Below are 26,588 nucleotides of genomic sequence, written 5' to 3'. Positions count from 1 at the left end.
TATTAAAGGAGACACATAGGGTGAGGCCTGGGAGGGTCCTGGAAGCACAGCTCCCAGTCCCTCTCCCTGTGGAGTCAGGGCACATCACTCTCCCAGCTCATCTGTCGGTTCCCCCCCAGTCTGGGACTACAGTGACATGATTCTGATGCTCACCACTCAGAGAGAGCATCAGGTCCCACCAGGTAGGACAAAGTCCCTCACAGGACACTCCTTCCGTCAGACACCAGATGCAATCTGGGGGTCCCGAGCCACCCACACTTCTGATGGACTGGCTGTATATTTAGGGGTTCCCACAACCCCTTGGATTCAGTAATTCCCTGGAAACAATTCATAGAACTAAGGGAAGCAGTATCCTTATGTTACCCAGGCCAAGCTGGCTCTGCTCGCTGCACAACATGCCAAGCAATCGAAGATGAGGTGTTGACACTGGGAATATGACATTATTCGGAAAGCCAGCAGACTGAGAAGGTGGCTGACTCGTGTCTCTGAGAAACCATCTTCTCGCGGTCTGGATGCCAGTTTCTTTTATCGAATCAGAGAGGGAGAGGCAGTGAGGAAGTAAAGTGAAAAGGCAGAATAGAGAGGGAGAGGTGGCAGGGAAGTAAAGTAAAAGGGCCAAACGTCTCTGGGAATGGCCCGCCTAGGAGAGGGGATGTGTGAATTTCTTCTTTCTTGCAGCCTTTCACAGCTGGGCAGGGCAGGCTGCCTGTCTGTGAGCTGAACAGAGGCACTTCAGTTTAACACTCAGGCAGCTGGGGAGGCTTCCCTGAGGCAGGCCATCGTGTATGGTTATAGTCACAAAAGCAGTGAAAAGGAAAGGTTAAATTCGAAGAAACAGATTGAACATGGAGCCCGATGTAGCTCTTCCCTGTTACGCTTAAAGGATACACACGGGTGAGGTCTAAGAGGGTTCTGGGTGCAGAGCTTCCATGCTCCCTCCCTGTGGAGCCCTGACACATCACTCCTCCGCCCCGTCTAGGTGTTCACCATCCTGGAGGTTCCACTAAGTAGGAGTGTCCAGAGTTTTATTGGTGTTTCATTATGTAGTGCATCAAATCATTGGCCTAATGACTGAAGTCAATCTCCAGCCCCTCCCCTCTCCCGGGAGGTCAGTTTCCCTTGAAGTTACAACCATCTAATCCTGCAGTTGGCCTTTCACTTCTATCCTAAAGCCATCCAGGGATCCACAATGAGCCACCTCATTGGCATAACAAAGCCTATCTTAGCACACAGCAGATTCCAAGGATTTTTGAAGCTTTGTGCCAGGAACCAGGGAGAGAGACCAGACACCATCTTTGCTACACTATAGGACATATGTCCAAATTTATCAAATTGTAAACCTTCAGTATGTGCAGTATACTATATGCTAAGCACACCTCAATAAAATGGGAAAAAATACAGCGGCCGTCCAGGAAAACGTTCGCAGAGTTCTAAATGGACAAAACTGCATTTCACAATCCCTATTTCCGAGACAATAAGCCCTTCATTTAATAAAACATCTCCACTCTGAGTTGGTCTTTATGTTCCCCTCATGGCATTTTGGTTGATCAAATACAAGAGAAGAATCTATAACTGGAACCGTGCACCTCAGATTGGGACTTGAACCCAGCTTAAACCCAGATTGGGACTCGAACCCTTGTGGCCGTGGCTGGAACCCGCCCAAAATCCTGACTGGGTCTTGAACCCATGCAGCCAGGACTCAAACCCAGCCAGAACCCAAGATCTGCCCACTGAGAGCACATGCCTGGTTTCAGGACGTCATGAAGCTCAGGCTCTTGATGTCTCATCACGGAAAGAATTCAGTGAGCCACGAAGGGATAGGTAAGAAGCTTATGTAGAGACTTATTTAGAGAGAAACACACTCTGCAGACAGAGCCTGGGCCATCTCAGAAGGTGAGAAAGGCACCAGGGTGTGGGGCGTGTCCGTGTTTGTCAGGGTGGGTCATTTCATAGGCTAGTGGGGGGGCGGAGTATTCCAGAATTGGGCCACCACCCACTCTCTGACCCTCATGGTCAGCCTCCGAACGGTCACGGCGCCTGGAAGTTGATGTGTCCGCCATCCTGGGCCCATTTGGTTCTAATCAGTTTATGTCATGTCCTTGGACGATATCAGTCTTTCAAAGGTGGTGCCCTGCCCCCTTCCCTCCTGTTTCATAACTGTATTTATTTGACTTATGAGGAGGGGGGGAACTCTGCAAAGTTGTATGGCCAGCAAATAGGGAACCAGGCCCTGTAGAGTAACCCTTCAGTCCCAAATCCTGCGGCCTTCCTCTGGTGCCTCTGCTTCCCGGGACTGACTCTAAACGTCTCCTACGAGGTTGGCATACCAATGACGACTTTAATCCTTGCTCTCCATGCTCCCTGTGTGGGGTGCGCCCCAGGCCGGAGACTGCAGTAACCCCAGCCCTCTGCTCCTTAAGACACTTTAGCATCAGAGGGGTACTTTCTCAAGGATGCATCCTTCCTGTCCCTCTCCACATTTCCAAAACTGTATTATTATTAGAGGAGGCCTCAGAATGCCTCCTCCCCCATCTCAGCTGGGGCACTGGGGCAGCATGCATTCCTCTTCCAGGAGCACCAGGTGAAGCCAGGTGTCACACCCAGTTCTGGAGGAATCTGAGAAAGGAGGAGCTTCCAGGGATAAATGAGGGACATGCACTCCAACTTTCAGCAACTAAGCTCTCGTTATTTTGCTTCCGAAAATGTTGCCAAGAATAGCACATGCCACTCTGGTGTGGAAAATCAGTCTCCCATCGCTTATGCCAGCCCTGTTTCTGTGTGCAGGGCACGAAACACTGTGGAGAGCTCTCCTTCAGGGACCGAGCATCAGGGTGGCCGCTGGGCTCCCTTCCTGGGAGGATGAAGGGGAGGTTATGCCTTACAACGTGGGGAAAGGGGAACTCAGCAGTGGGACAGGAACATGTCAAACCAGCCAGAGGAAATAGGTCTGGGTTTCTTCTGCAGCCTTAGCAAGGAACAAGTCAAGGGAGCTGTTTGAAGTCAATGCAAAAATAAAACGAGACAAGTCTGACTTGAGGATCCTTTTGTTTCATGGCTCCTGTGTGAAATGCATGGCATTTTACTAGAATTTGATTGCCCTGCAGGGGTGTTGAAATTTTTCCCCACAGAAGGAAAAGAGGAGAGTGCTTGAGTTAAAAGATCACTTTTCCCCCCAAAAGCAAGCCTCTCATAACAAGATTGTCCCGCAAATCCTTCAACTCGAGATCACAGATTCCCAGGGGTGCTTGAGGGGACCCTGGCTATGTTTGATTAAAGGTCACAACGAGAGATACCAAGAGCAGCTGCCCAGTGGTTCCATAGGAGACATCAGGGCCCAGAACCTTGGGCAGGACCGCAAGAGGGAAATGATATAGAGGGACAGAAGGAAGGCACAAAGAGTCCCCAGGCCATGGGAAGGAAGAGGGGTGATGGATTCCACAGTCTTCCGGTGGGAACATCAGTACGGCATCACCACCCACGTCCAGCCGTGGCCATCTCTGCCTCTGCGCTCCTTCCACGTGGGGATGAGGGAGGACACAGGCACAGTGGCTGCAGTGAGAGTGGCAGAGAAATCTGCCTGAGTGTCTGCAGAGAGGCGCTTCCTTCCTATTCCGTTGTCTCCTCCATCAACTGGGACATACCAGGCACTTTTCGTCTTGGCAGTTGGTGAGAGGCAGAGAAGAGGAGTCGGGTCTGACATGGGTGAGCAGGAATGGACTACGGGGTCTGGTTAAAGGCAGGAGGCTCTGAGACCCCTTCTCCTTCATACTGGCACAGGGACCAGTTTTTACTTTTCATCAGCTCCTAGAGGTTGCCTGACTGATACTCCTTTTCTAGACAATATGAACCAAGGATTGTCCGGCCCAGACAAGCATTTAAAGTGAAGGGAAAGAGCTCACAGCACGTGGCCAGGCAGCTGTAGGACCTTCCAGGTGTAGCAGAAGTGGGGAGGGGCGTGGGAACCGCGCGGGGCAAGCTCAGCAAAGACATGGGGGATGAACCCGGCGTCAAGGTGATCATCGCTACTCTTGTCTAGGACCAAGAGGCATCAATTTGAGAGTGTCTCTGAAATTGTCTCGGGGGGACAGGAGCCCTGGACGCAGGTGATGCCTGCAAGGGCACTGCCTGTGTCTTCCTCACCGATTCTCACCCCAGGGCTCAGCCCTGGACAAGCTGTCTTAGCCCCCACAAATGTCTAATCTACATCCCCCCACCCTGGACTGGGATGCAGTTCAGGAGTAGAAAGGGTCCCTCCTCAGCTTGTCCAGGCCTATTGGGCCCACATCAAGTTAGGGACCTGCCCAGGCTCTCATCCAGATCAGGGGTGACAAGGGTGGGCTCCTACAGCATCCCTCCCTCATCCCTGACCCCGCTGTTCTGAATCCACCTAGCACAGGTATGCCTGGCCTTGCTCTTCACCTCTGCTCACAGGTGGGCCCTCTTTGGGAATCCTCTAGGACCTGGGTGTTGACCTTACTGTCTGTGTCCCCAGGGCCTCATTTAGCGCCTGGTACGTGTGCGTGAGCCCAGGAAGAGCCTACAAATGCACGGTCAGATCAGACCAGCAAACTGTGCTTTCAGGGAACAACTGCAGGCACGGGGGAGGGGGCGGGGGGCGGGGGAAGGCGTGAAGAGTATGTCTTCCTCATCTTTGGATCCTAGAGCTGCGACATCCAGTGTGGTGTTCCCTTACCAGAGTTGTCTCTTTATGACTCATTCGTTAATTATAAATACAATGAACATTCAGTCTATCCATCACACCAGGTGTGTTTCAAGTGCCTTGTAAGGTTACGTGCTAGGGAAGGATGAGAACACAGAGGAAAGAGCCCGGTGATGCTGGGGGAGCCAGCCTGGCCTCCACTGGAAGAGGAGGAGTGCGTGAGCCACTGTCTCTCATCACTCTACTGCTGAAGTGTGTGTTTCTCAAGAATGGCAGTGGAGAGCACATATGTCTCAAGCAGCGAGGATGAAGGCTCTCCAGGCAGGCAACGAGACTTAACTGCTTTACTAGACTGAGGAAGAAGGATGTAAAATCAGAAAGAAAAGGAAACACGGAGGCTTGTTTTGTGCCGTCTGCATTTTAACAACCTAATAAGAAGAGGTATTACGTCTCTAGGCTGGGCGGGTGCTGTGTCTGTAAGCACCTTTCCTTGCTCTGTTATTTAAGATGACCCTTTGCAGCAGGCCAGTTCTTGCTGTGGGCCACAACTGAACACCAAAGCCTTTGCTTCTGTTTGATTGGCTTCTCTTGGCGATAAAGCACAAGTGTTACTGGGCTGGGGTTTGGGGGCTGAGCTGAGATGAGGCCATCTGGTGGGACACAGCTCCCTCACGAGCCCTTGAACCTGGAGACACAGTTTTCGTGTGGGACCCGGGTGCCAGGTGAGAAGCAGACGCCCTCCCTCTGCACATCCAGGTCCTGTGGCAGTGCCTGCATGTCCTGTCCTCAGGTTTCCTCCTGGTTTCAGGGAGCTCCCAGGGGTGGGGATGTTAAAGATGACATCCTCCCAGCTTCCTGCATGGGTTGCCGGGTCTTCCCAGAGAGGTGGCGGGGAGCACACCCTGGAGCACATTTCCTGCCTCCACTCCTCACCCACATCCCAAGTCCTGGGACCAGGAATAAGGCCCCTGTTCAGCTGCCCCTTGAGCCCCTCTGTGGCCGGCAGGAATTCTCGGGGACACTGTGAAGGGTTGCCGGCCTGGCTCCACACACGTGCCCTCACAGCCCCGCTGACCTGATCCCCTGGGACTGACCTGCTCCAGGACAGAGCCTCTGGGAGGCAGGCCCAGGGGCTCACTGTTCCTCTCAGAACCCACTGCTCCAGCCAGACAGCTCTGCCCCTGCTCCCCCACACCCCAGCCATGCCCACCCTGAGAACTTCCCTTAGGCCAGCCCAGGTCCCCTCCTCCCCAGTCCTTCCAAGATTCTGGGAAAATCTGACAGGTACTGTTTACTCATGTGGGTATACATCCTTCTGCTGGAGAACCTTTGTTTTATCACTTGCAGACCAAGAGAATTTGGACAAATTACCTCTAATCTTGTGTTCATCCCCTCTAAGGGGCTAGAAAACTTACGTGGTTGTTGTGAGGACTAAGTGTCTCCCAAGTAACGAAAGTCATTGCCCCAGGCACAGGACAGATAAGCCCTAAGTGGAATTGGCTGCTGTTCTCTCCCAGGAAGCCATCACAGCCCCGGGTCTGTAACAGGTGCTCCCTGCATTTGGATGGATTGGTTCACTGGTCCATTGATTGATTAGCGAGGGTGGCAGGATACCCACGAGTGTTCCTCCAATGTGCTCACGCACTGGAGAACGATACGGTTGGTGGAGGTTGTCAAAGAGAAAGGATTTGAGGCAGAGGAGGAAGGGAAGAAGTGAGGAAGAGGAGGGAGCCAGGAGGAAGACAATGTCATGAACAGAGAGCCATGGAGATGTGACTGCCTGTTGCAGGCACAGGATGACACAGGCATGGCTTCCTGGTTATAGTTATGGAACCCAAGGGCTGGAAAATGGGCCCTAGAGATCCTAGACCCTCCCTCGCTCATTGCAGAGGTGAAGCCACTGGAGCCCCGAGGTGGGGCTGCATAATCCTGGGAGCGTCGGGGCCCCGAGTTCTGACCTCGAGTCTGATTCTCAGCTCTTCCTCCCCGCGCCCTCCTCCAGCATCACTGCTGCCCTTGGGCACTAGGACATTGCTTTGCTGACAGTGAAGGCTCTGAAGGGGAGGGCAACAAGCTGCTGTAATTTACTTACTCTTTCATCTCCTCTTCATTTCCTCTCTTTTTCTAATCCCTGAGCTTCTCTATGTAGCTCTTCCCTGTCCCCTCCTTCCCTCCTTCTAACGAGTCTCATCCAGAAGGACCTACTCTCATCCAGGCACTTGAGGTCCTGGGATCTTCTATAAAATCAGTACAAACCCTCTGCAGCCCTTGTCCTCCACTTTCTCAGCACTGCCCTGGCTCCTAGTTTCCACCCAACCCCTCCCACCCCCCCATCCCTCACCCCACCCCCGTCCCCCACCCCCGTGAAGTCTGGCTCTGCCCTGCCCTCTCCCACCACTGCCACCAATTGGCGTAGTCCTGCCTTGGGTGCTTCTGACATGTGCCCTTGTTTTATCCCCAGCTGTCAAGAAATTCTCTGCTTCTCTATGAGGATGTAGGAAGGAGGTAAAGTGGAAGAGTGAGAGGAAGTGGGAGCGTGAAGCAAGCAGACTGCGGAGGGGAGGCAAATAAGGGCAGACGGGCTCCGTCGCCTCCTAACTTTCTTTTTGGTGCTTTGGTAGAACCAGCAAAACCGAGGCGCACACTGGGGTGGCCAGTAGTGCATGCAAGGGAGACAAGAGGCTGGTAAAAATCCATGCAGAGAAATGAAGGATGCCCTGAGAACATCTTTCCTGAAACGATAACCCCCTCCACATAAATTTTTAAGGTTGCTGGGCCAGCCCTCCGATGGCTCCTCCTTCCTGTAAGGCAACCTGGGCCCACCTCCAGGCTGCGTTGTTCCCGTCATACATGTTTAGAAGAGTCTCCCGGGATTCATTTAATACCGTGGTAGTGCAGGACCCAGCTCTGCTCCACCAACACCCTTAACAACAACAGGGGGCATCCCCCGCTCAGTGGCTGAACGCTCGATCCGCTGGCATTGGATAGGATGAGATAGCGTGAGGTGGCCCTGACCCTCCCCCTCCGTCGGGCCTCCTGGGAAAAGGGTGAGAAGGAGACAGAGGCACCTAGGGCTGCTTCTTCTCATGCAAGCAGGACAGCTCGCCTGGGCCAGCTTTGAACCCTGTCCACCCCTAGTAGTCCTGGCTTCAAGCAGGGGACTCTGCAGGGTCCACACCCAGCTGGGAGGGAGCCAGTCCCTGGGGGCCTCGGAGCCTCTGCAGAGCCCTGCGGAGCTGGAGCGCCTGAGCCACCTCACGGCACGGTTTCTCCGGCTGAGGTTCTGTAGATTTGTCACATGTATGTAAAAACAAAAACAACGCACACACACGGAAGGAAACTCAATGCCACGCTCATTTGGGATAGCGTCAGGGGGCAGAATTACAAATTGCTTATGTTTCTTTAATTTCCAAATTCGTAAATAACTAACATATATATATATAATTATATATTTCACTATATTTTTAAACATTTTTAATTAACTATTTGTTTGTTTGGCTGATGTTGGGTCTTAGTTACGGCACGCAGGATCTTTAATTGCAGCAGGTGAACTCTTAGTTGCGTCATGTGGGATCTAGTTCCCTGACCAGGGATCGAACCCTGGTCGCCTGCCTTGGGAATATGGAGTCTTAGCCACTGGACCACCAGGGAAGTCCCTATTCCATCATATTTTGAATAGCAGTGTTTTCTATAACCTTTGCACATTGGAGTACTTAGGCCATAAACCTTATTTTTTTTATTACCACTGCATAATAAAAATTGAAAAGACAGAGGCAAAAAAAATATTGGGGGGAAAGGTGAGTTAACAATTAACAGTTTATTTCCACTATTCAGGTCTCCTGCTGGGTCAGGTTGAGTAGGGCTGGAGGGACAGGGTCACCACCTCCACCTGTGTCATTACACCTTCCGCTCCTCACAGCGCCCAGACAGGGGGAACCGGCCTTTTCACCCTGGAGCCCCGGATCCTCCCCTTTCCCCTGCATCACTTTCACTGTTCAGGGGACCAGTCACTTGAACGCTGCCCAGCCAAATGCCCAGATTAAATTGCCCCTATAGGACATGTCTCTCTGCTACCAGACAATGCATTTGATAAAGAGCAGCAAACAGGCCCCAGTGCCATGGGGATGTGACCCCTGGGGATGTCAGGGCCAAGGTCACTTCCAGGGTCTGAATGACCCCCTGGGTCCCCTATAGCAACCCCAGGGAGCCCACGTCCCCACTGACCCCAGCACCTGCGTGTGTGTGGCAAGTTCTGGTCTGACACCTGTGAAGAGGTGACCTGGAGCCCTCAGCCTGAGACTCACAGGGGATGGAGCTTGTCCAGTGTCTGGAAGTTTAAATGAGACATGAGGACAAGGAAGGAGGGCTGCCTCTCTCCTGAGTCAGCTATGTACTGCCAGTTACTTCCTGTCTGAACTGTACAGATTCAGCATTAGTTTTAGATATGTTTTATATTTAACACTGGAGGCTTTCACATCAAGCAGAATTGATCTCCTACTTGGTTTATTTTTAAACATTTTTATGTAAAGTAACACACAAGTATAGAAAAGCACCCTCAGCAAAGGGAGGGCTCAGTGAATTACGGTGGGCGCTCCACTCTGGGGAGCAGTAGCTTCTCCCTCTGTGAAAGGGATGCTTCTGAGACGCTCCTCTCAGCCTCCTTACCCTGACCTCAGACCTCCACAGCGGAAATTCCAAAGGGACTGCATTCTCCCCGCCCTCCAGCTCCTTCCACTGCTTTCCGAGGGTGCTGCCACACTAATAGTGAGCTAACTGCGTGTCAGTCATTGTGCTTGGAATATACGTGGAGTAACTGATTTCATTCTTAGAACCTGAGAAGTTAGCGATTACTCGTCTTCCCTTCTTCGAGGGGCTGCCAGGGTGCTGCGGACATCCTGTATATTGAACTGGGTGTTGGTACCAGATGTGTTCCTATTTACAAGAAACTGTAAAGTTCTACACTTAGAATATGGGTACCTTACCAAAACCACAATGAGTTACCACCTCATACCCTTTAGAATGGCTATTATCAGGAAGACAAGAAAAATGAAGTGTTGGGGTCTTCCCTGGTGGTGCAGTGGTTAAGAATCTGCCTGCCAATGCAGGGGACACGGGTTTGATCCCTGGTCCGGGAAGATACCACATGCCACGGAGCAACTAAGCCCGTGCGCCAGAACTACTGAGCCTGTGCTCTAGAGCTCTCAAGCCACAGCTACTGGGCCCACATGCCACAACTACCGAAGCCCGCGTGCCTAGAGCCAGTGCTCTGCAACAAGAGAAGTCACTGCAATAAGAAGCCGGCGCACCGCAATGAAGAGTAGCCCCCACTCGCCGCAACTAGAGGAAGCCCACATGCAGCAATAAAAACCCAACACAACCTAAAAATAAGGAAATTTAAAAAAAAATCTTAATAGCAACTACCTCTCATTTAAAAAAAAGAAAAACGAAACAACAACAGCAACAAAAAAGCGTTGGCAAGGATGTGGAAGAAAGGGACCTCCTGTGCATTGTTGGTAGGATTGTGAATTGGTGCAGCCACTATTGAGAACAGGATGGAGATTCCTCAAAAAATTAAGAAATAGAGTTACCGTATGAGCCAGCAATTCTGCTCCTGGATATTTATCTGAAAAAAAATGACAACACTACCTGGGAAAGATATATGCACCCCCATGTTCACTGGAGCATTATTGACAACAGCCAAGATATAGAAACTGTCCAAGTGCCTATTGATGGATGAGCGGATAAAGAAAGGTGATATATATGCATATAATATATGTTATTCAGCCGTAGAAAAGAATAAATGATGTCTTGCCATTTGTGACAGCTTGGATGTACCTCAAAGGCATTATGCTGAGTGCAATAAGTATGACAGAGAAACACTGTAATGATCTATTCTTACGTGGAATGTAAAGAAACACACAGAAGAAAACAGGCTCATAGATAACAGAGACAGATTGGTGGTTGCCAGAGGTGGGGGATGGGAGGTTGGATAAATGCGTGAGCGAGGTCAAAAAGTACAAACTTCCAGGTATACACTAAATAAATCACGAGGATATGAAGTACATCTTGGTGACTGCAGTTAATAGTTACTGCATTGTGTATTTGAAAGTTGCTAAGAGAATAGATCTTAAAAGCTCTCATCAAAGAAAAAAATTTTCTTGTAAGTCTGCAGCTAGGTGTTAACTAGGCATAGTGGTGATCATTTCACAATGTATACAGATAGTGAGTGATTCTATCGTACACCTGAAACTAACGTTATACGTCGATCATAGTTCAGTTAAAGCAAATAAATTTTTTTTTAAAGTATCAGATACCTCATAATGCATAAATAAGCATTAATTACAAAGCAAGAAATACAAAAAATACTTTTTTCCACAAAACAAACTTCAGGCCCGGGTTTCTTCCTCTGATTTCTACCAAACATTGAGGACAGAAATGATGCCTGTCTCCTACACACTCTTCCAGAGAACAGATACACAGGGAACACACCCACACTGCTTTCAGCGGACCAGGAGAGTATTCATGTCACCCCAGCATTAGACATTACGGGACAGGGGAAATTACAGGCTAAACCCTTCTGAATGTTGTCAAAATCCAAAACCAAAGATTAGCCCTCTAAATCTAGAGGTTTTTAGAAAGGAAGGAAACTGCGATTTCATGGCAGTATTTCCAACGGTTGATGTGGACAGAGTCACCTGGCACTGCCTGGGAGCGTGGAGAGAAGGGACAAGGCCATCGGGTTAGTGGAATGAACATTTGGTGACGGAGATTTAAGAGGGCATTGAGGTCATCCTCAGAGACAGTCCTGGGGTGGGGCCTCCAGGCTGTGGCTATGGAGGGGTCCCTCTAGGAGGACATGGGACTCTCTCCTGTTTGAATGCAGGGTCTAGGGATGGATGAGGAGTTTGTAGGGGCTGGCTTTTGATGAGGAAGGATGAACAGGGAAGGTGCACCTTCAGAGCCAGTGCAGCCACGGCCCCTCCCCAGCCAGGCTGTATCCCAGGCTGCTCAGATAGCTGCTCAGGTCAATAGGCAACAGACAGTGGGGCACGCCAGCTTCACCCACTGAACCACCAAGCGCAGCCCAGCAGGCCTCGGTCCTCATTAACCAGCACTAGCTGTGCGTCCAGGGCTGCGTGTTGAGGCCAAGCTGCTTTGTTAGACACATGCCACGTGGGCAGTTGGCTTGGACAGACCGGGGCTCTGAGCCACATGGAGACTAGCCGACCACTGGTCAGACCACCAGGAGGCTCGCCGTGAGGCGGCTGCTGTGTGAAGATGCTGCGGGAGGAGCGACACAGATGGGGCCCCCTGATCCTTCAACGAATCTTCTTTCAGGGATGTTTGACAGCTTTGGGGGGAGTGATTAACACATAAAGTTGCAGCTGGGTCCGGCATGTGCCCTCCTGTTGGCTCAGACCCCTCCTGTCTTTGGAGCAATCATGGGGCAGGAGGATTGGAGGGATCGAGGGAGGGGAGCCCTGGGCTCAGGAGTCCAGGGCACCTAGAGGACTCAGGGTTTCAGGGATTTCTGTCCTTATGGAAGCACCTACATTCCTGTCCCACATGGATCTGTCATCTATCATCAGCTTTGTGACTCTGGGAACGTCACTTAAAATCTAGACATTTCAGTGCCCCAGGAATTGTAAAATAAAATCACAGCAACTGCCCTGAGTTTCCACGGGAACTGAGGTAGGGATCATGGGAGATGATAACAGATATCCTTCACAAGCTCTAAAGCATCCCATCCATAACCTTCCCCTCTCCCCTGCCCTGTGGCACCCAGGTCCCCTCTCTGGGGGCAGCACTACCACATTTCTTGCTTATTCTTCCAGACACGTAGTATTTGAACACTTAGGCAGCACTTACGAAGCACCAGTCATGTGTCTTCAGGGTCTACCTGATTTTTTATATTAAGCGTCATCACGGGATACTAATAAGGGGGCCCCATTAACCTTTCCGTATCACAGAACCAGGAGCTGAGGACAGAGAGGCTAAGCAACTTTTCCAGGTTCACGTGGCTTCTGGAACGATCTGAACCCAGACCATCAGGCACCAGCTCCCACCCTCTTGGTGGCTGTGCTGTGCTCCCTTTCTACACTGTCTCACTAAATACAGTCATGTCCCCACGCCGTCAGCCTGCTGGCTCTTTCAAGTGCACACCACACTGCAACATCCCTCGTCCCAAGCCCAGCTTTGATTCAATTGACTCCCCTAGGCAGCTGGTGAACAAGGAGAACAGACATGGGACCTGGGAATGAACTGACACTTCCCCATGCTCTTCTCCCAGCAACATATCAATACTTCATTCTGTTTTGAATGTATTTTCCAGGACTGTGGTTCAGTTAACAACAAGAACGGGATCATAAGGGATTCAGACACGGGCTGCACAAGAATATCATCTGTGGTCAAGATACTCCGCGGGCCACCCCCAGCAGTGCTTCAGACACAGCAGGATGAGCATCTGGCCGCATAACAGCATAGGGACACAACTGTCACCCCCACTAACCACTCCATTGAAGGGACTGTGGGAATAACACCAGTGAGTAGATTCAAGAGTAATGGCTGTAGTTTCTACAGCAGAGGCTGGATCTGGGTGAGGGAGGGTTGGGCAGGGACGGTGCCCACTCAGAGCCCGTGCGGCCCCTGCCCGCTCTCAGCCAGGACTTAGTCCAGGCCCCTCAGACGATTGGTCAGATTCTAGTCAGTGAGACCCTGGGGGCCTGGAGACGTCATCTGTTAAGCCACCAAAGCGCCAGCCCAGGAGAGCCTGTTTCCAGCTAATGAATAATAACTGCTCATCACCCAGGTGTGGTCAGTTGAAAATGATGCTAGTTCTCTGTGCAACGGTCGTGTGGGCAGTTGGTTTAGAATGTCCCCAGTTCTGAGCCAGTTAGGGAGTCAGGCAGACTGCTGGTCTTTCAGGGTGGTCACGTGACCACCAGGAAGTCTCCCTGCAAAGCAGCTGATAGAATCGAGTGCTGAGGGGGAAGGGAGGGAGAGATGGACACATGTGTGGGGCCCCCAGGTCCATCAGGGGGTTTTCGTTGGGGGGAAAGACAATGTGTTTGGGGTTAGGGATTGAAACATAGAGCCAGGAGCTGGGGCGAGATTTGAGCCATTTCTCTTGGGCCGGGTACCTCCTCCGGGTACCAGCTGTCTCCCTGCAGCATCCTTGGGGCAGGAGGATGTGGGAAAGGGAGTGAGGCGAGCTCTTGCTTTGTGTGTCCAGGGCATGAACTCATGTCCACTGTTCAGGAATCTCTGTCCCCAGGGAATCAACTCCCTCCCCTGCCGGAGATCCATCACTCATCCGTGTTGCGACTCTGGGCAAGCTACTCAGTCTCTCACAATTTCAGTGCCCTGAGCCGTAAAATATGGGTCACAGCTCCTACTCTGTCCACCCTACTGTGCTGATGTGAGCATCCCAAGAAATAACAGATTCTCTCCATTACTGAAAGTTGAGTACTGAGGTTTCCAACTATTATCGTTAATAAGTCTGTTTCTCTTTTCAATTCTGTCAGTGTGCATCAAGTATTTTGGAGCTATCTTGTTAAGTGCAAAGTGTTTATAACTGTTTCCTTCTTGAAAAATGGACCTTTTGTCACTATAAAATGTTCTTGTCTCTAGAAAAAATTGTCATAAAGTTTGTCTTATGTAATAAAGCTGGTCTAACTCTCCTTTGGTTAATATTTGCTTGGTATATGTTTTCCCATCCTTTTCTTTCAATCTCTTTGCATCTTGAATTTAAAGTTCAACTCTGTAGATAGCTTATAGCTAGATCATAGCTTTTTATCCATTCTGCCAATGTCTGCCTATTATTTGGTGTGTGTAAATCAAGTATAAATACATTTAATCACTAATCAGGTAGCATTGAAATCTGTCATTTTGCCATCTGTTTTCTGTGTGAGTTACATCTTTTTGTTCTAACAGTCCTCCATCGCTGCTTTCTTTTGTGCTGGTTGTTTTCTAGTGTACCAATTTAATTCCCATGTTGTTTCTTTTACTATAGATTCTGGGTTATAGTCTTAGTGGTTTCCCTGGGGACAATTAACATCTTAATTTATAACATTCTAATTTGGATTAATATCAAATTAATTTCAGTGACTTACAGAGACTTTACTCACCTGTGGACCTGTTCCATGTACCCTCCTGTATGCTGTTATTGTCATATAAATTACATAGTATGTTCAGCAACATAGATATATAATATTCTTGTAGTGTCCTTTTTAACCCAATTGAAGAAAATAGCACATTGTTTATATGTTTATACTATATACGTCTTATGTACTTGGGTTTACACTTTCTTTTATATTTACATATATAACTATTTCTTCATGTAGATTTGAGCTGCTCTGTTGTCTTTTCATTTCAGCCTTAAGGGCTCCATATTTCTTATAGGGCTGGAGATAGCAAAGAATCCTCTCAGGTTTTATTCATCTGGAAATGTCTTAACGTCGCCATGACTGAAGGGCATCTCTACTAGAGAGTTCTTGGTTGACAGTCAATGTCTTTCAGCACTTTTTTTTTTCTTTTTGGCTGTGCTACGCGTGGCTTACAGGATCTCAGTTCCCCAACCAGAGATGGAACCCAGGTCCTCGGCAGGGCGAAGTGCTCAGGGACCAGGGAATTTTGTCTTTCAGCACTTTTAATACCTCATTCCACTGCCTTCTGGTCTCCATGATTTCTAATGAAAATCAGCCCTTAAACTTGGAGGGTGGGGGTGGGGTGGGGGGAGACTTTGCCCATAAGTAGTCAGTTCTTTCTTATTGCTTTCATGATTCTCTCTTTGTCTTTGGCGTTGAACCATTTTATTATGATGTGAGCTTATTCAACTTGATGTTCATCAAACTTCTTGAATATTGTGAGTGTGTTTTTCATCAAATTTGGCTATTTTGGCTATTGCTTCACATGGCCTGTCTCTCATGTTTTTGTGGGACTCTCTTTATGCATGTGTTGGTATGCTTGGTAGTATTGCATAGGTCTACTTAGGCTCTGTTCATTTTTCTTCCCTATTCCCCACCTTTTTTTTTTTTTTTAACTTACTGTTCATCAGACTGGAACTCTTAAAATTCGCTGATTTTGTCCTCCTCTTGTGCAAATCTGTTCAGCCCTACGGTGGGTTTGTGTCCCCACCCAAAAAATTATATATTAAATATTTAGTGCCCAGTACCTGTGGCAGTTTCTTTTTTTTTTTTTGGAAATAAGGTCTCAAGTTAAGATATGGTCATCCTGGATTACGGTGGGCCCTAACCCAATGGCTGTTGTCCTTATAAGAGCAGGGAAGTTTGGATATACAGACACGAGGAGAGAAGGCCCCGTGATAATGAAAGCAGAGATTGGAGCAACGCAGCTGCAAGACAAGGAAAACCACGGAGTTGCAGAAAATACCACAAGCTAGAAAGAAAGAAGAAGAGTTTTCTAGATCTTTCATAAGGGAGCATAGCCTGGCTACAGCTTGACTCCAGACTTCCAGCCTCTAGAAGTATGAAACAGTAAATTTCTGTTGTTTTAAGACATGTGGTTTGTAGTCATTTGTTACAGCACCTCTGGGAAACTAACATAAGCCCCTCCAGTGAAAATTTCAGTTATTTCTATCCCTTTCAACTAAGGATATTCCATTTGGTTCTCTTTTATAATTTTATTTTCTTTATTGCCATTCTCTACTTCGAGGAATATAATTTTCATACTATTGTTTCGTTTTTAAAATATGATTTCTTTTAATCCTTTGAAAATACTTAAAATATGTTCCAATGTTCACTGCAGCACGATTTACAATAGCCAGGACGTGGGAACAACCTAAATGCCCATCAACAGCTGAATGGAGGAAGATGTGGTGTATATACACACACACACACACACACACACACACACACACACACGCACACACACAGGAATAATACTCAGCCATAAAAAAGAATGAAATAATGCCATTTGCAGCAACATGAATGGACCTAGAGATTGCCATATTAAGTGAAGTCAGACAGAGGAAGACAAATGTATGATATCACTTACATGTGGAGTCTAAAAAATGATACAAATGAACTTATTTACAAAACAGAAGTAGACTCTCAGACATAGAAAACAAATTTATGGTTACGGGGGGGGGGGGGGAAGGGGGGGAGGGATAAACTAGGAGTTTGGGATTAATGTACACACACTACTGTGTAGAAAGTAGATAAACAGCAAGTACCTAGTGCATAGCACAGGGAATTATATTCAATATCTTGTAATAACCTATAATGGAAAAGATTCTCAAAAACTTTTATATATATATAAAACTCAAAGAAAAAGTTTTATATATATATATATATAAAACTCAAAGAAAAAGTTTTATATATATATATAAAACTCAAAGAAAAAGTTTTTTATATATATATAAAACTCAATCACTTTGCTGTACACTTAAAACTAACACAACATTGTAAATTAACGATACCTCAATTTTTTTAAATGGTTTAAAAAATAACTGATATAAAGTATTTGTCCATTGTCAGGAGTTTCATGAAGATAGTGCCCGTTCGGGTTTTTTTCCAAGAACACCCCCAATTTCTGTGATTCTCTAGGAGCACTCACTGAACTCGGTCTATTGTCATGCTAGTTGCTATGATTTGTTACAATGACAGCACACTAAGCAAAATAAGCTGAGGGGAAAAGTGCACGTAGGAGGTCCAGAGGGAACCAGGCATAGGCTTTTAAGCATCCTGCTCCAGTGGAGTCACACAGGTACCCAACTCCTCCGGGGAAACTTGTGACGGCGCGTGTGAGATGTTGTCTTTCAGGGTACCTCGTTAGACACTGTGCGTCCGGAGGTTTTCACTGGGGGCCGGTCATTTCGACATTCTTTGCCCAGCACACACCTAAACTCAAGAATTTCAGCAGGAAAGAGACGTTCAGCACAAAGGGCAGTGTTTGCGGGGCACAGTGAGCCACTCTTACTGGAGACTGGTGGGGACTCTGCTGATTCCAAGTTCCCAGACGTCAGCCAAGGGCCAGTCTAGCAAGCCGGCCTTCCTAAGCAAAGCAGTCTCAGCCCTGCTACGTCAACTCTTTTCTGCATAGGACCACACCTTTTTTTTTTTTTTTTTTGGTGGGAGGGGGTGGAGAAGGGCATAAACTAGACATGTAAAATAATATCATATGGAAACTCTGCGAATCAGATTCTCACCCCCTCCCCAGGACTTTTTGTTTTTCAGTTTTTTTGTACTTATGTTTTTTGTGTTTTGTTTTGAGGTTTTTCTCTCTTTTTTTTTTTTTTGCTAGTGACTTTTCTGAACAAATTTGCTAAAGTATGTATTCTGTGTCACGCATAACCACTGTAGTCCCTGGTTGGTTACTTGGTGGTCATTTATTGATTGCATAGAGATTTCATTAACAGCCTGGAACCGAGAAGTCACTCAGTCTTTATCAAGGGGCTCCCTGAGCATGGGTGTCTTCAGCACTCAGCCAGGCAGCTGAAAACCCCACCTAAGCCTTCACTTCTTGCTTGTATAGAACATGAAGATCAGCCAGAGGAGAGAGCGTAGAATCTTCTCAGGACTTTCCTGAGCATATGCAGTATGTGAGCCAATTCCTTGTAATAAATCGCTTTCTATACATATATCCTATAGGTTTTTGTTTCTCTAGAGAACTCTGACTAGCTCAGGCTCCACATGACCTCTACCGCCAAATGCATATCTCTTAGGCGGCATCATCTTTACGCCATGGCTGCATCCTTCCTTCATCCCATCCAGACTCATCTAGCCTTGCTTCTCTTGACCCTGTCCCCACTGCCATCTGCCACACGTAGGTCCAGTACAAATTCCATTATTTACTTGAACAACCAAAAAATTTTTCTCTGTTGTTGACATAAGCTGTTATGAACACCCAGAGCATATTCCCCCTCATCTCTTCTTCTTGGTCATTCCATGAATCCTACAGATATCACCTTCTGGGGGTCAGGTTTCTGTGTCCTAAATCCTTCCTCAAAGCCCAGATCCTCAAGGGGGAGTTAACTCAATGTGTGCTCCCACAGCACCCTTCTAATTCTCACACTGTTGTGTTCAGGGACTGGTAGAAAAGGTGAAGATGGGGCTTTGGAGGCACAATTCAGGAGACTGGCATCTAAAAACATAGGAAGTTGTGTGAGAGCATTCCTGTTCCAGTGTTAGGGATCCCAGGAAGTGACCAATCTATGCTGTAACGGTGGATAATCCACAGGGCTGAAAATTAGATCATTGCATGGAACTGAAAGATTGTTAGGAAGAAGTTGGGTAAGTAAATGTCCCTTTAGCTATTCTTGGTGTTAATTGTTAACAGTTCCTTTATGGAAAAGAATCGAAGGTTAAATCAACGTATTCAGCCTAGCTCCTCTTCATTAATAAGTAACATGTAATACACATCATCAAGTAGATCCCAACAGGTTTAGAACTGTGCTGCATGTAAATATTTTTGAATGAGTAATCCTGAACACCCTTAACTGGATTTATGGAGTTTTGTTGGCAGTCCTAACTTTAAAAAGCCCCTTCAAGGGACTTCCTAGGTGGTGCAGTGGGTAAGAATCTGCCTGCCAGTTCAGGGGACATGGGTTCGAGCCCTGCCCCAGGAAGATACCACATGCCGCGGAGCAACGAAGCCCGTGCACCACAACTATTGAGCCCATGTGCCACAACTACCAAAGCCCACGCACATAGAGCCCATGCTCTGCAACAAGAAAGGCCACCGCAATGAGAAGCCTATGCACCACAACGAAGAGTAGCCCCCACTCACCACAACTAGAGAAAGCCCGTGTGCAGCAATGAAGACCCAACACAGCCAATTAAATAAATTAATTAATTAAAAAAAAAAAAAGCCCCTTCAAATACCCGATATTGTCCACTCCATCTCCCAGGGATCCATCGCACTCCGATGCTCTGGGTCGCGAGTAGGTAGCCAGGAGCCCACAGGTCTTTCTCTCACTTCCCTCTGGACCTCAAGCACAATGCAAGCACCAAGCTGTTGTCCCACACTGAGCAGTAATAAGCGGCCCTGTCTCCAGGCTGGAGACCAGAGACACTCAGAGAGGCCAGGCTGCCTGACCCGGAGGACACAGCCTGAGCATTGCTGCAGCCAAACTGCTTCCACGCAGCCCACATGGTTGCTGTTTCCAGTGCAGGTGATAGTGGCCATCTGTCCTGCGCCCTTGGATGCGGAGGGTGGCTATGTCAGCCCTGCCTGGACCATAGACCCTAGAAGGAAAGAAAGAACAGTGAGCCAAGTGAGTAAGGGTATAGAGCAGAACTGAGGGGTCCCCCACAAATGCTCCACCCAGAGCACGTCGGCCCTCACCTGGGGTGGTGAGCAGAGGGGTGCAGGTCACGGTGCAACTGCTCAAGGGCTGTGCTTCCCAAGACTCCAGCAGGGACCTCCCCTAAGTCTCTTATTCTCAGGCACCCACGGGGGCAGGTATTCCTATATTGACGTATGTCCCTGTTCCCCAACACTCAGCCCTGGGCAATGTCTCTGTGGCAGGTTAATGGCACCTTCAAAGATGTCCGTGTTCTAATCCTTGGATTCTACCCAAAGGTTGCCTTATATGGGGAAAGGGAATTAAGGGTGCACAAAAGAGCTCGGTTGCTAATCAGCTAACATTAAAATAGGGAGAATATCCTGGATTAGCCAAGTGGTCCCAGCATCACCACAAGGATCATTAAAAGTGGAAGTGGGAAGCAGAAGAAGAGTCAGTGTCAGTGGGATACGAGAACGACTCCATTGACCATCACAGGCTTGGCAGATGGAAGAGGGGCCAGGAGGCAAGGCATGCAGACAACCTCTAGAAGCTAGAATGGAGGAAACAGATGCCTAGAACCTCTGGAAAGGAATGCAGAGCTGCTGACACGTTTATTTTAGCCTGGTAAGGCCCACATCAGGCCTCCAGCTCAGAGTCAGGAAGTTCATGATTCTTAGATTATATATTGTATTGCTACCTAGGCCACATTCATTCCTAAAAGATCTTTAATTATTCCCACCCAGCACCTACTCAGTAACATGAAACTTCGATACTGTGATACACTGGAGAAAGTTTATCTATAAGCCTTGGGAACAATAAAGCTTTCTCCTAGAAATATTTGATACCCAGTTTCCTTCATCTAATTTATAAAGGACTAGTTAGGCTAATAAAATCAGATAGTGTCCTGGTCACAGTATTTCTATTTATCTTAGAAAAGCAACAATTTTTTCTAATCAGTAGATTAAGAAGACTAAGGCCAGCATATATTTTTAATAATAAGACTGAATTCAATGATTTTAACATGAATACCTTTATTGAATCGCATTTTAAAATTATAAGTCTAGAAATTGTAGTTATGAATAGATGTTATTTGTATTGCATTTGTAGGAAACATTCAGACAGTTCTCATTACTTTAAATTTGTTCCTTCCAAGCGATTTTTGTAGATCTCTAGAAATGTACTACCATAAATGTATTACCATAAATCAGATTCTAGCTTTAGAAGAGAATGTGTGATCTTTAACCATGGCAACCATATCCTATTTTATATTTATCATTACTGACAGTGCAGCTAGGTAGGACGTTACCTGGACCACAATACATTTAAATGACTTGTTTTAATTTTATTTCTTATAGGATGGATTCAAATTGCAAACCTAAGTCAATTGACCTATAATCACAGCAATTATATTGTTCTTAAACATATCCTTTCTGATATATTTAAGCCAGTCTATTTCCCCTAACTGCCCCACCTCAAAAAACAAAAACAAACAAACAAAAAAACCACTCTATATTTAGGAGTATAAGAGAACAAAAGTTTCACATATTGTTTCTTAAGTCTATTTAGTTTTAAGGGGAGAGAGAAAAAACATGTGTCTGCTTTCAGGAAAAACATGATAGCTTCATTTAAACAACTTATTCAAGACTCCTTTCTGATGAGGGTACAGCTAACACTATAGTGTCACATTTAGAACATGCACAAGAGAATGAATGAAACAGAAATGCTAACAAAGCCCTTAGTTTACCTTCTTTGTGGAAAAAGTGACAACATGTTATCTTCCTGAGCTGCCAACTTTTTTTTTTTTATTTTTTTTTATTTTTGGGGGTACACCAGGTTCAATCAACTGTTTTTATACACATATCCCCATATTCCCTCCTTTCCTTGACGCCCCCCCCTTGAGTCCCCCCCACCCTCCCTGCCCCAGTCCTCTAAGGCATCTTCCATCCTCGAGTTGGACTCCCTTTGTTATACAACAACTTCCCACTGACTATTTTACAGTTGGTAGTATATATATGTCTGTGCTACTCTCTCGCTTCTTCTCAGTTTCCCCTTCACCCCCCGCCCCCTCCCATACCTCGAGTTCTCCAGTCCATTCTCTGTATCTGCTTCCTTGTTCTTGTCACTGAGTTCATCAGTACCATTTTTAGATTCCGTATATGTGAGTTAGCATACAATATTTGTCCTTCTCTTTCTGACTTACTTCACTATGTATGACAGCTTGTAGTTCTATCCACCTCATTACATATAGCTCCATCTCATCCCTTTTTATAGCTGAGTAATATTCCATTGTATATATATGCCACATCTTCTGTATCCATTCATTTGTTGATGGGCATTTAGGTTGCTTCCATGTCCTGGCTATTGTAAAGAGTGCTGCAATAAACATTATGGTACAAGTTTCTTTTGGGATTATGGTTTTCTTTGGGTATATGCCCAGGAGTGGGATTACTGGATCATATGGTAGTTCTATTTGTAGTTTTTTAAGGAACCTCCAAATTGTTTTCCATAGTGGCTGTACCAACTTACAGTCCCACCAACAGTGCAGGAGAGTTCCCTTTTCTCCACACCCTCTCCAACATTTGTTGTTTCCAGACTTTGTGATGATGGCCATTCTGATTGGTGTGAGGTGATACCTCATTGTGGCTTTGACTTGCATTTCTCTGATGAGTGATGTTGAGCATCTTTTCATGTGTTTGTTGGCCATCTGTATGTCTTCTTTGGAGAAATGTCTATTTAGGTCTTCTGCCCATTTGTGGATTGGGTTATTTGCTTTTTTGGTATGAAGCTGCATGAGCTGCTTGTATATTTTGGAGGTTAATCCTTTGTCCGTTGTTTCATAGGCAATTATTTTTTCCCACTCTGAGGGTTGCCTTTTAGTCTTGTTTATGGTTTCTTTTGCTGTGCAAAAGCTTTTAAGTTTCATGAGGTCCCACTCGTTTATTCTTGATTTTATTTCCATGATTCTAGGAGGTGGGTCAAAAAGGATGTTGCTTTGATGTATGTCAAAGAGTGTTCTGCCTATGTTTTCCTCTAGCAGTTTGATAGTGTCTGGCCTTACATGTAGGTCTTTAATCCATTTGGAGTTTATTTTTGTGTATGGTGTTAGGAAGTGTTCTAATTTCATTCTTTTACATGTTGCTGACCAATGTTCCCAGCACCACTTATTGAAGAGGCTGTCTTTTTTCCATTGCATACTCGTGCCTCCTTTGTCAAAGATAAGCTGCCCATATGTGTTTGGGCTTACTTCTGAGTTCTCTATTCTATTCCATTGATCTTCCTTTCTATTTTTGTGCCAGTACCATACTGTCTTGATCACTATGGCCTTGTAGTATAGTTTGAAGTCAGGAAGCCTGATTCCACCAACTCCATTTTTCCTTCTCAAGATGGCTTTGGCTATCCGGGGTCTTTTGCGTTTCCATACAAATCGTAAGATTTCTTGCTCTAGTTCTGTGAAAAATGCCATTGGTAATTTGATCGGGATTGCATTGAATCTGTAAATTGCTTTGGGTAGTACAGTCATTTTCACGATGTTGATTCTTCCAATCCAGGAACATGGTATATCCCTCCATCTGTTTGTGTCGTCTTTGATTTCTTTCATCAATGTCTTAAAGTTTTCTGCATACAGATCTTTTGCCTCCTTAGGCAGGTTTATTCCTAGGTATTTTATTCTTTTTGTTGCAATGGTGAATGGGAGAGTTTCCTTAATTTCTCTTTCTGCTCTTCCGTTGTTAGTGTATAGGAAAGCTGCCAACTTTTAAATCATAAAGCTCTCCTTACTACAGCTCCACCAGAAAAAATTCAGATTCCCATGCAGGTACAAAGAACAAACTATTTCACATATAGGTTTCTTTCATACAAAATATTAAACACAAATTCCCATGTAATTTTGCCACTTTTATGTCTTCGCTGTCCTTAAGAAAAAGGATGTTTCAAAAATAAACTAGGTATGATTTTCCAAGTAGAATTTACTTCTTCCCAGATATATTCTCCATGTGACCGATGCCCAACCTTTACAGTTAGAGCAGCATTGCTTGGAATAGAGAGCATTCAGGCATGTTTAATCATAAAGTCCTCGTAACACACTTGAGAGGTAATTGTGAGACAAAACTCTCACTGTCAGTTCTCCTGCCTGTAGCAGAGAAGCCTCACGTTAAGTTAGTGATAGTATTGAAAGCAGTGTAACATCTCTGAATCTCGTCCGTGTCAAGAACGGTTTTAAATTCTGATCTTGCATCTAGGAAAATAGGTCAGATGTACAAATACAAAATGAGAAAATAAATGTACAAATTGTGGTTTTTAACATCTCATCATGCTTTCTTCTCTAGGTTAAAGGTAAAAGAGACGTTTTGACAGAGATTTGTGTGGTTCTTGGTGAAGACTCTGGCCCACCAGGTAAGCCAGCTTATGGGCGTAGTGGCAAGGAGCAGATGATGCCCTTTAGGAGAAAGAAGAACAGAAATATTTTTACCTTTATGTCTACTTTTCCTAAGTTTAAATCTTTGTTAGATATCCAAGGTTCAAAATGTAGATTCAGTTTTGAACAATTTCACAGATCTGAAGGAAAATCTATCAAAAAATACTTACCACAGCCGCTATGGAAAACAGTACGGAGGTGCCTTAAAACTAAAAACAGTTACCATATGATCCAGCAATCCCACTCCTGGGTGTACATCCAGAAAAGACAGAAGCTCTAATTCAAAAAGATACACGCACCCCCAGTGTTCCCAGCAGCGCTATTTACTACAGCCAAGACATGGAAGCAACCTAAATGTCCATCAACAGATGAATGGACAAAGATGCGGTTTATGCATATAAGAGAATACGACTCAGCCATAAAAAATTAAATAATGCCATTCTGCAGTAATGTGGGTGGACCTACAGATTATCATAGTAAGTGAGGTCGGAGACAAATATTATACAATATCACCTATAAGTAGACTCTAAAAACTAGTAGAGAAAGGAACTTATTTACAAAACAGAAATAGACTCATAGACACAGAAAACAAACCTATGGATACCAAAGGAGAAAGGGCAGGTGGGGAGGGATAAATTAGGAGTATGGCATTAACAGATGCACACTACCAAGTTAAAGGAAGAAAATACTTACCGAAAAATTGTAGTACATGTGGCATAGTTTGTAAGTTAGATTCTGCACGGCATCTGGGCTCAAGTAAAGCGTGTCGTGGATGACATTATAATGAGTGGGAGTGACAGTGCCAGTGCCTTCCTTCACAGACTGACTCACAATAAAAAAATCATACCTAGAATTATAGAACGTGTTGGCATCAAGCTTATTTTAGAAGAAAAATAAGGTAGCAAGCCTAGTCTCTGAAGTAACATTAATTCACAGCACTCCGTTCTACAGACAGAGATTCCTTTATATGTAGACCCCCGACTAACTGTTGAGCAATGATTTGCTAAAGCAAATCCACAAAGGACAAGGAAATCGCTGACACGATAACGCTCATGGGATTGAAACTCAAAGGCAAGTGCACTGATGCCTAGAGGCAGAAAATATCAAATTAGCACCTTAGACATGGTCATAGGTAATGTGATTCAGAGATTCAGGGAAAGGTGGGGAGTATCCAACCCAGAGAATCACCAGAATTTATTCAAACTCCCTAAATTATGTAGGTGGTAAGGTTAACCAATTTTACTGTAAATACTGAATGCTTATGTCATTTTAGGTTATGCTGTATGTTTATCGTACTTCTCATTTGCTTTGTTTTCTTCAGTCCTTTCCTTCTACTAGAAGAATCAATGTTTCTGCCATTCTTCAACTGTAGTTCATTTCTCCCTATCTGTTGGTATAAATGTCCTGTTTTATTTCTTACTGTAGTTTTGTATAACTTCCTCGTTTGCATAATTCACTTGGTAAATCTACAGTTAACCAGAAGTTCTAGTCTTCTTCCTAACAACTGAATCATCTTAGAATTATCAATATATTTGTCTGTTTTTAAAATTCTGAGAAACGAAATGATTGAAGACAGAAAAATTATCATCTAATATACCTATCATTTTTAACTTTCTTTAGGTCAAGTCTCCCTTTCTCAACCAAATCATGAAAACCTTAAAAAATTCTGTTACTATTTGAATAAAGGGGAATCATTAAAATAAAAGAAGGTGGCTTACCATTCTGTCCTAGTCACCTCTAAATCAATAACCGTTCCTGGAGATGGATTGTCAAGCCTTCCTTCAGCCTTTTCAATAAAAAATCTGGTGTTTATTCGTTTCTTCACCACGATGAAAGTTAGTCTGACACTTAAAAGATTATGATCAGTGTCACTCTGTTTGCTCTGTGTTGTCTCAGAAACAGAGTGTGGAAAACAGCCCACACATAGGGGCCATTAAAAGGAGTCTGCAGATGGCAGCTCTCCACACACCCCAGCTTTACTGTCTTAGCGCCACAAGCCTGATTCAGGAAGTAAAGGAGGAGGTTTCTATTCATAGCCATTCAGATCCTAGGGGAAGGGTCCCTTCCTGCCAAGGTCAGGATTACTTGTACTGTCTATGCTGGGCACCAGGCTTCACTGACAAACACATGAGGTCAGAGAAGGGAACTGAGAGGAATCGCCAGCCCTGAGACGTACAGAGCTCCAGGATAAAGGAGCTGGAAAGAACCAACCATCGACAGGCTACGTTCATGGACTTCAAGGAATATCTGACGTTGACAAGCCCTCC

At 46.0% G+C, this 26,588-nt stretch overlaps 1 protein-coding gene across 1 annotated transcript in view; it reads right to left on the bottom strand.

Moving 5' to 3' along the window:
- Nucleotides 1–24,233: 24,233 nt before the first annotated feature.
- PIWIL3 (piwi like RNA-mediated gene silencing 3) overlaps nucleotides 24,234–26,588 on the bottom strand; it is a 28,138-nt gene continuing 25,783 nt past the window's right edge. The window contains 4 exon segments of the mRNA XM_057746839.1: nucleotides 24,234–24,342; nucleotides 24,827–24,834; nucleotides 25,015–25,168; nucleotides 26,040–26,168. Of these exon segments, the coding sequence (XP_057602822.1) occupies nucleotides 24,234–24,342; nucleotides 24,827–24,834; nucleotides 25,015–25,168; nucleotides 26,040–26,168 (400 nt within the window).

The sequence above is a fragment of the Hippopotamus amphibius genome, chromosome 8 (assembly GCF_030028045.1).
Source record: "Hippopotamus amphibius kiboko isolate mHipAmp2 chromosome 8, mHipAmp2.hap2, whole genome shotgun sequence".
Lineage (NCBI taxonomy): Eukaryota > Metazoa > Chordata > Mammalia > Artiodactyla > Hippopotamidae > Hippopotamus > Hippopotamus amphibius.
Note: the sequence above shows the minus strand (reverse complement) of the source record. Positions and strands in the feature narration are given on the sequence as shown.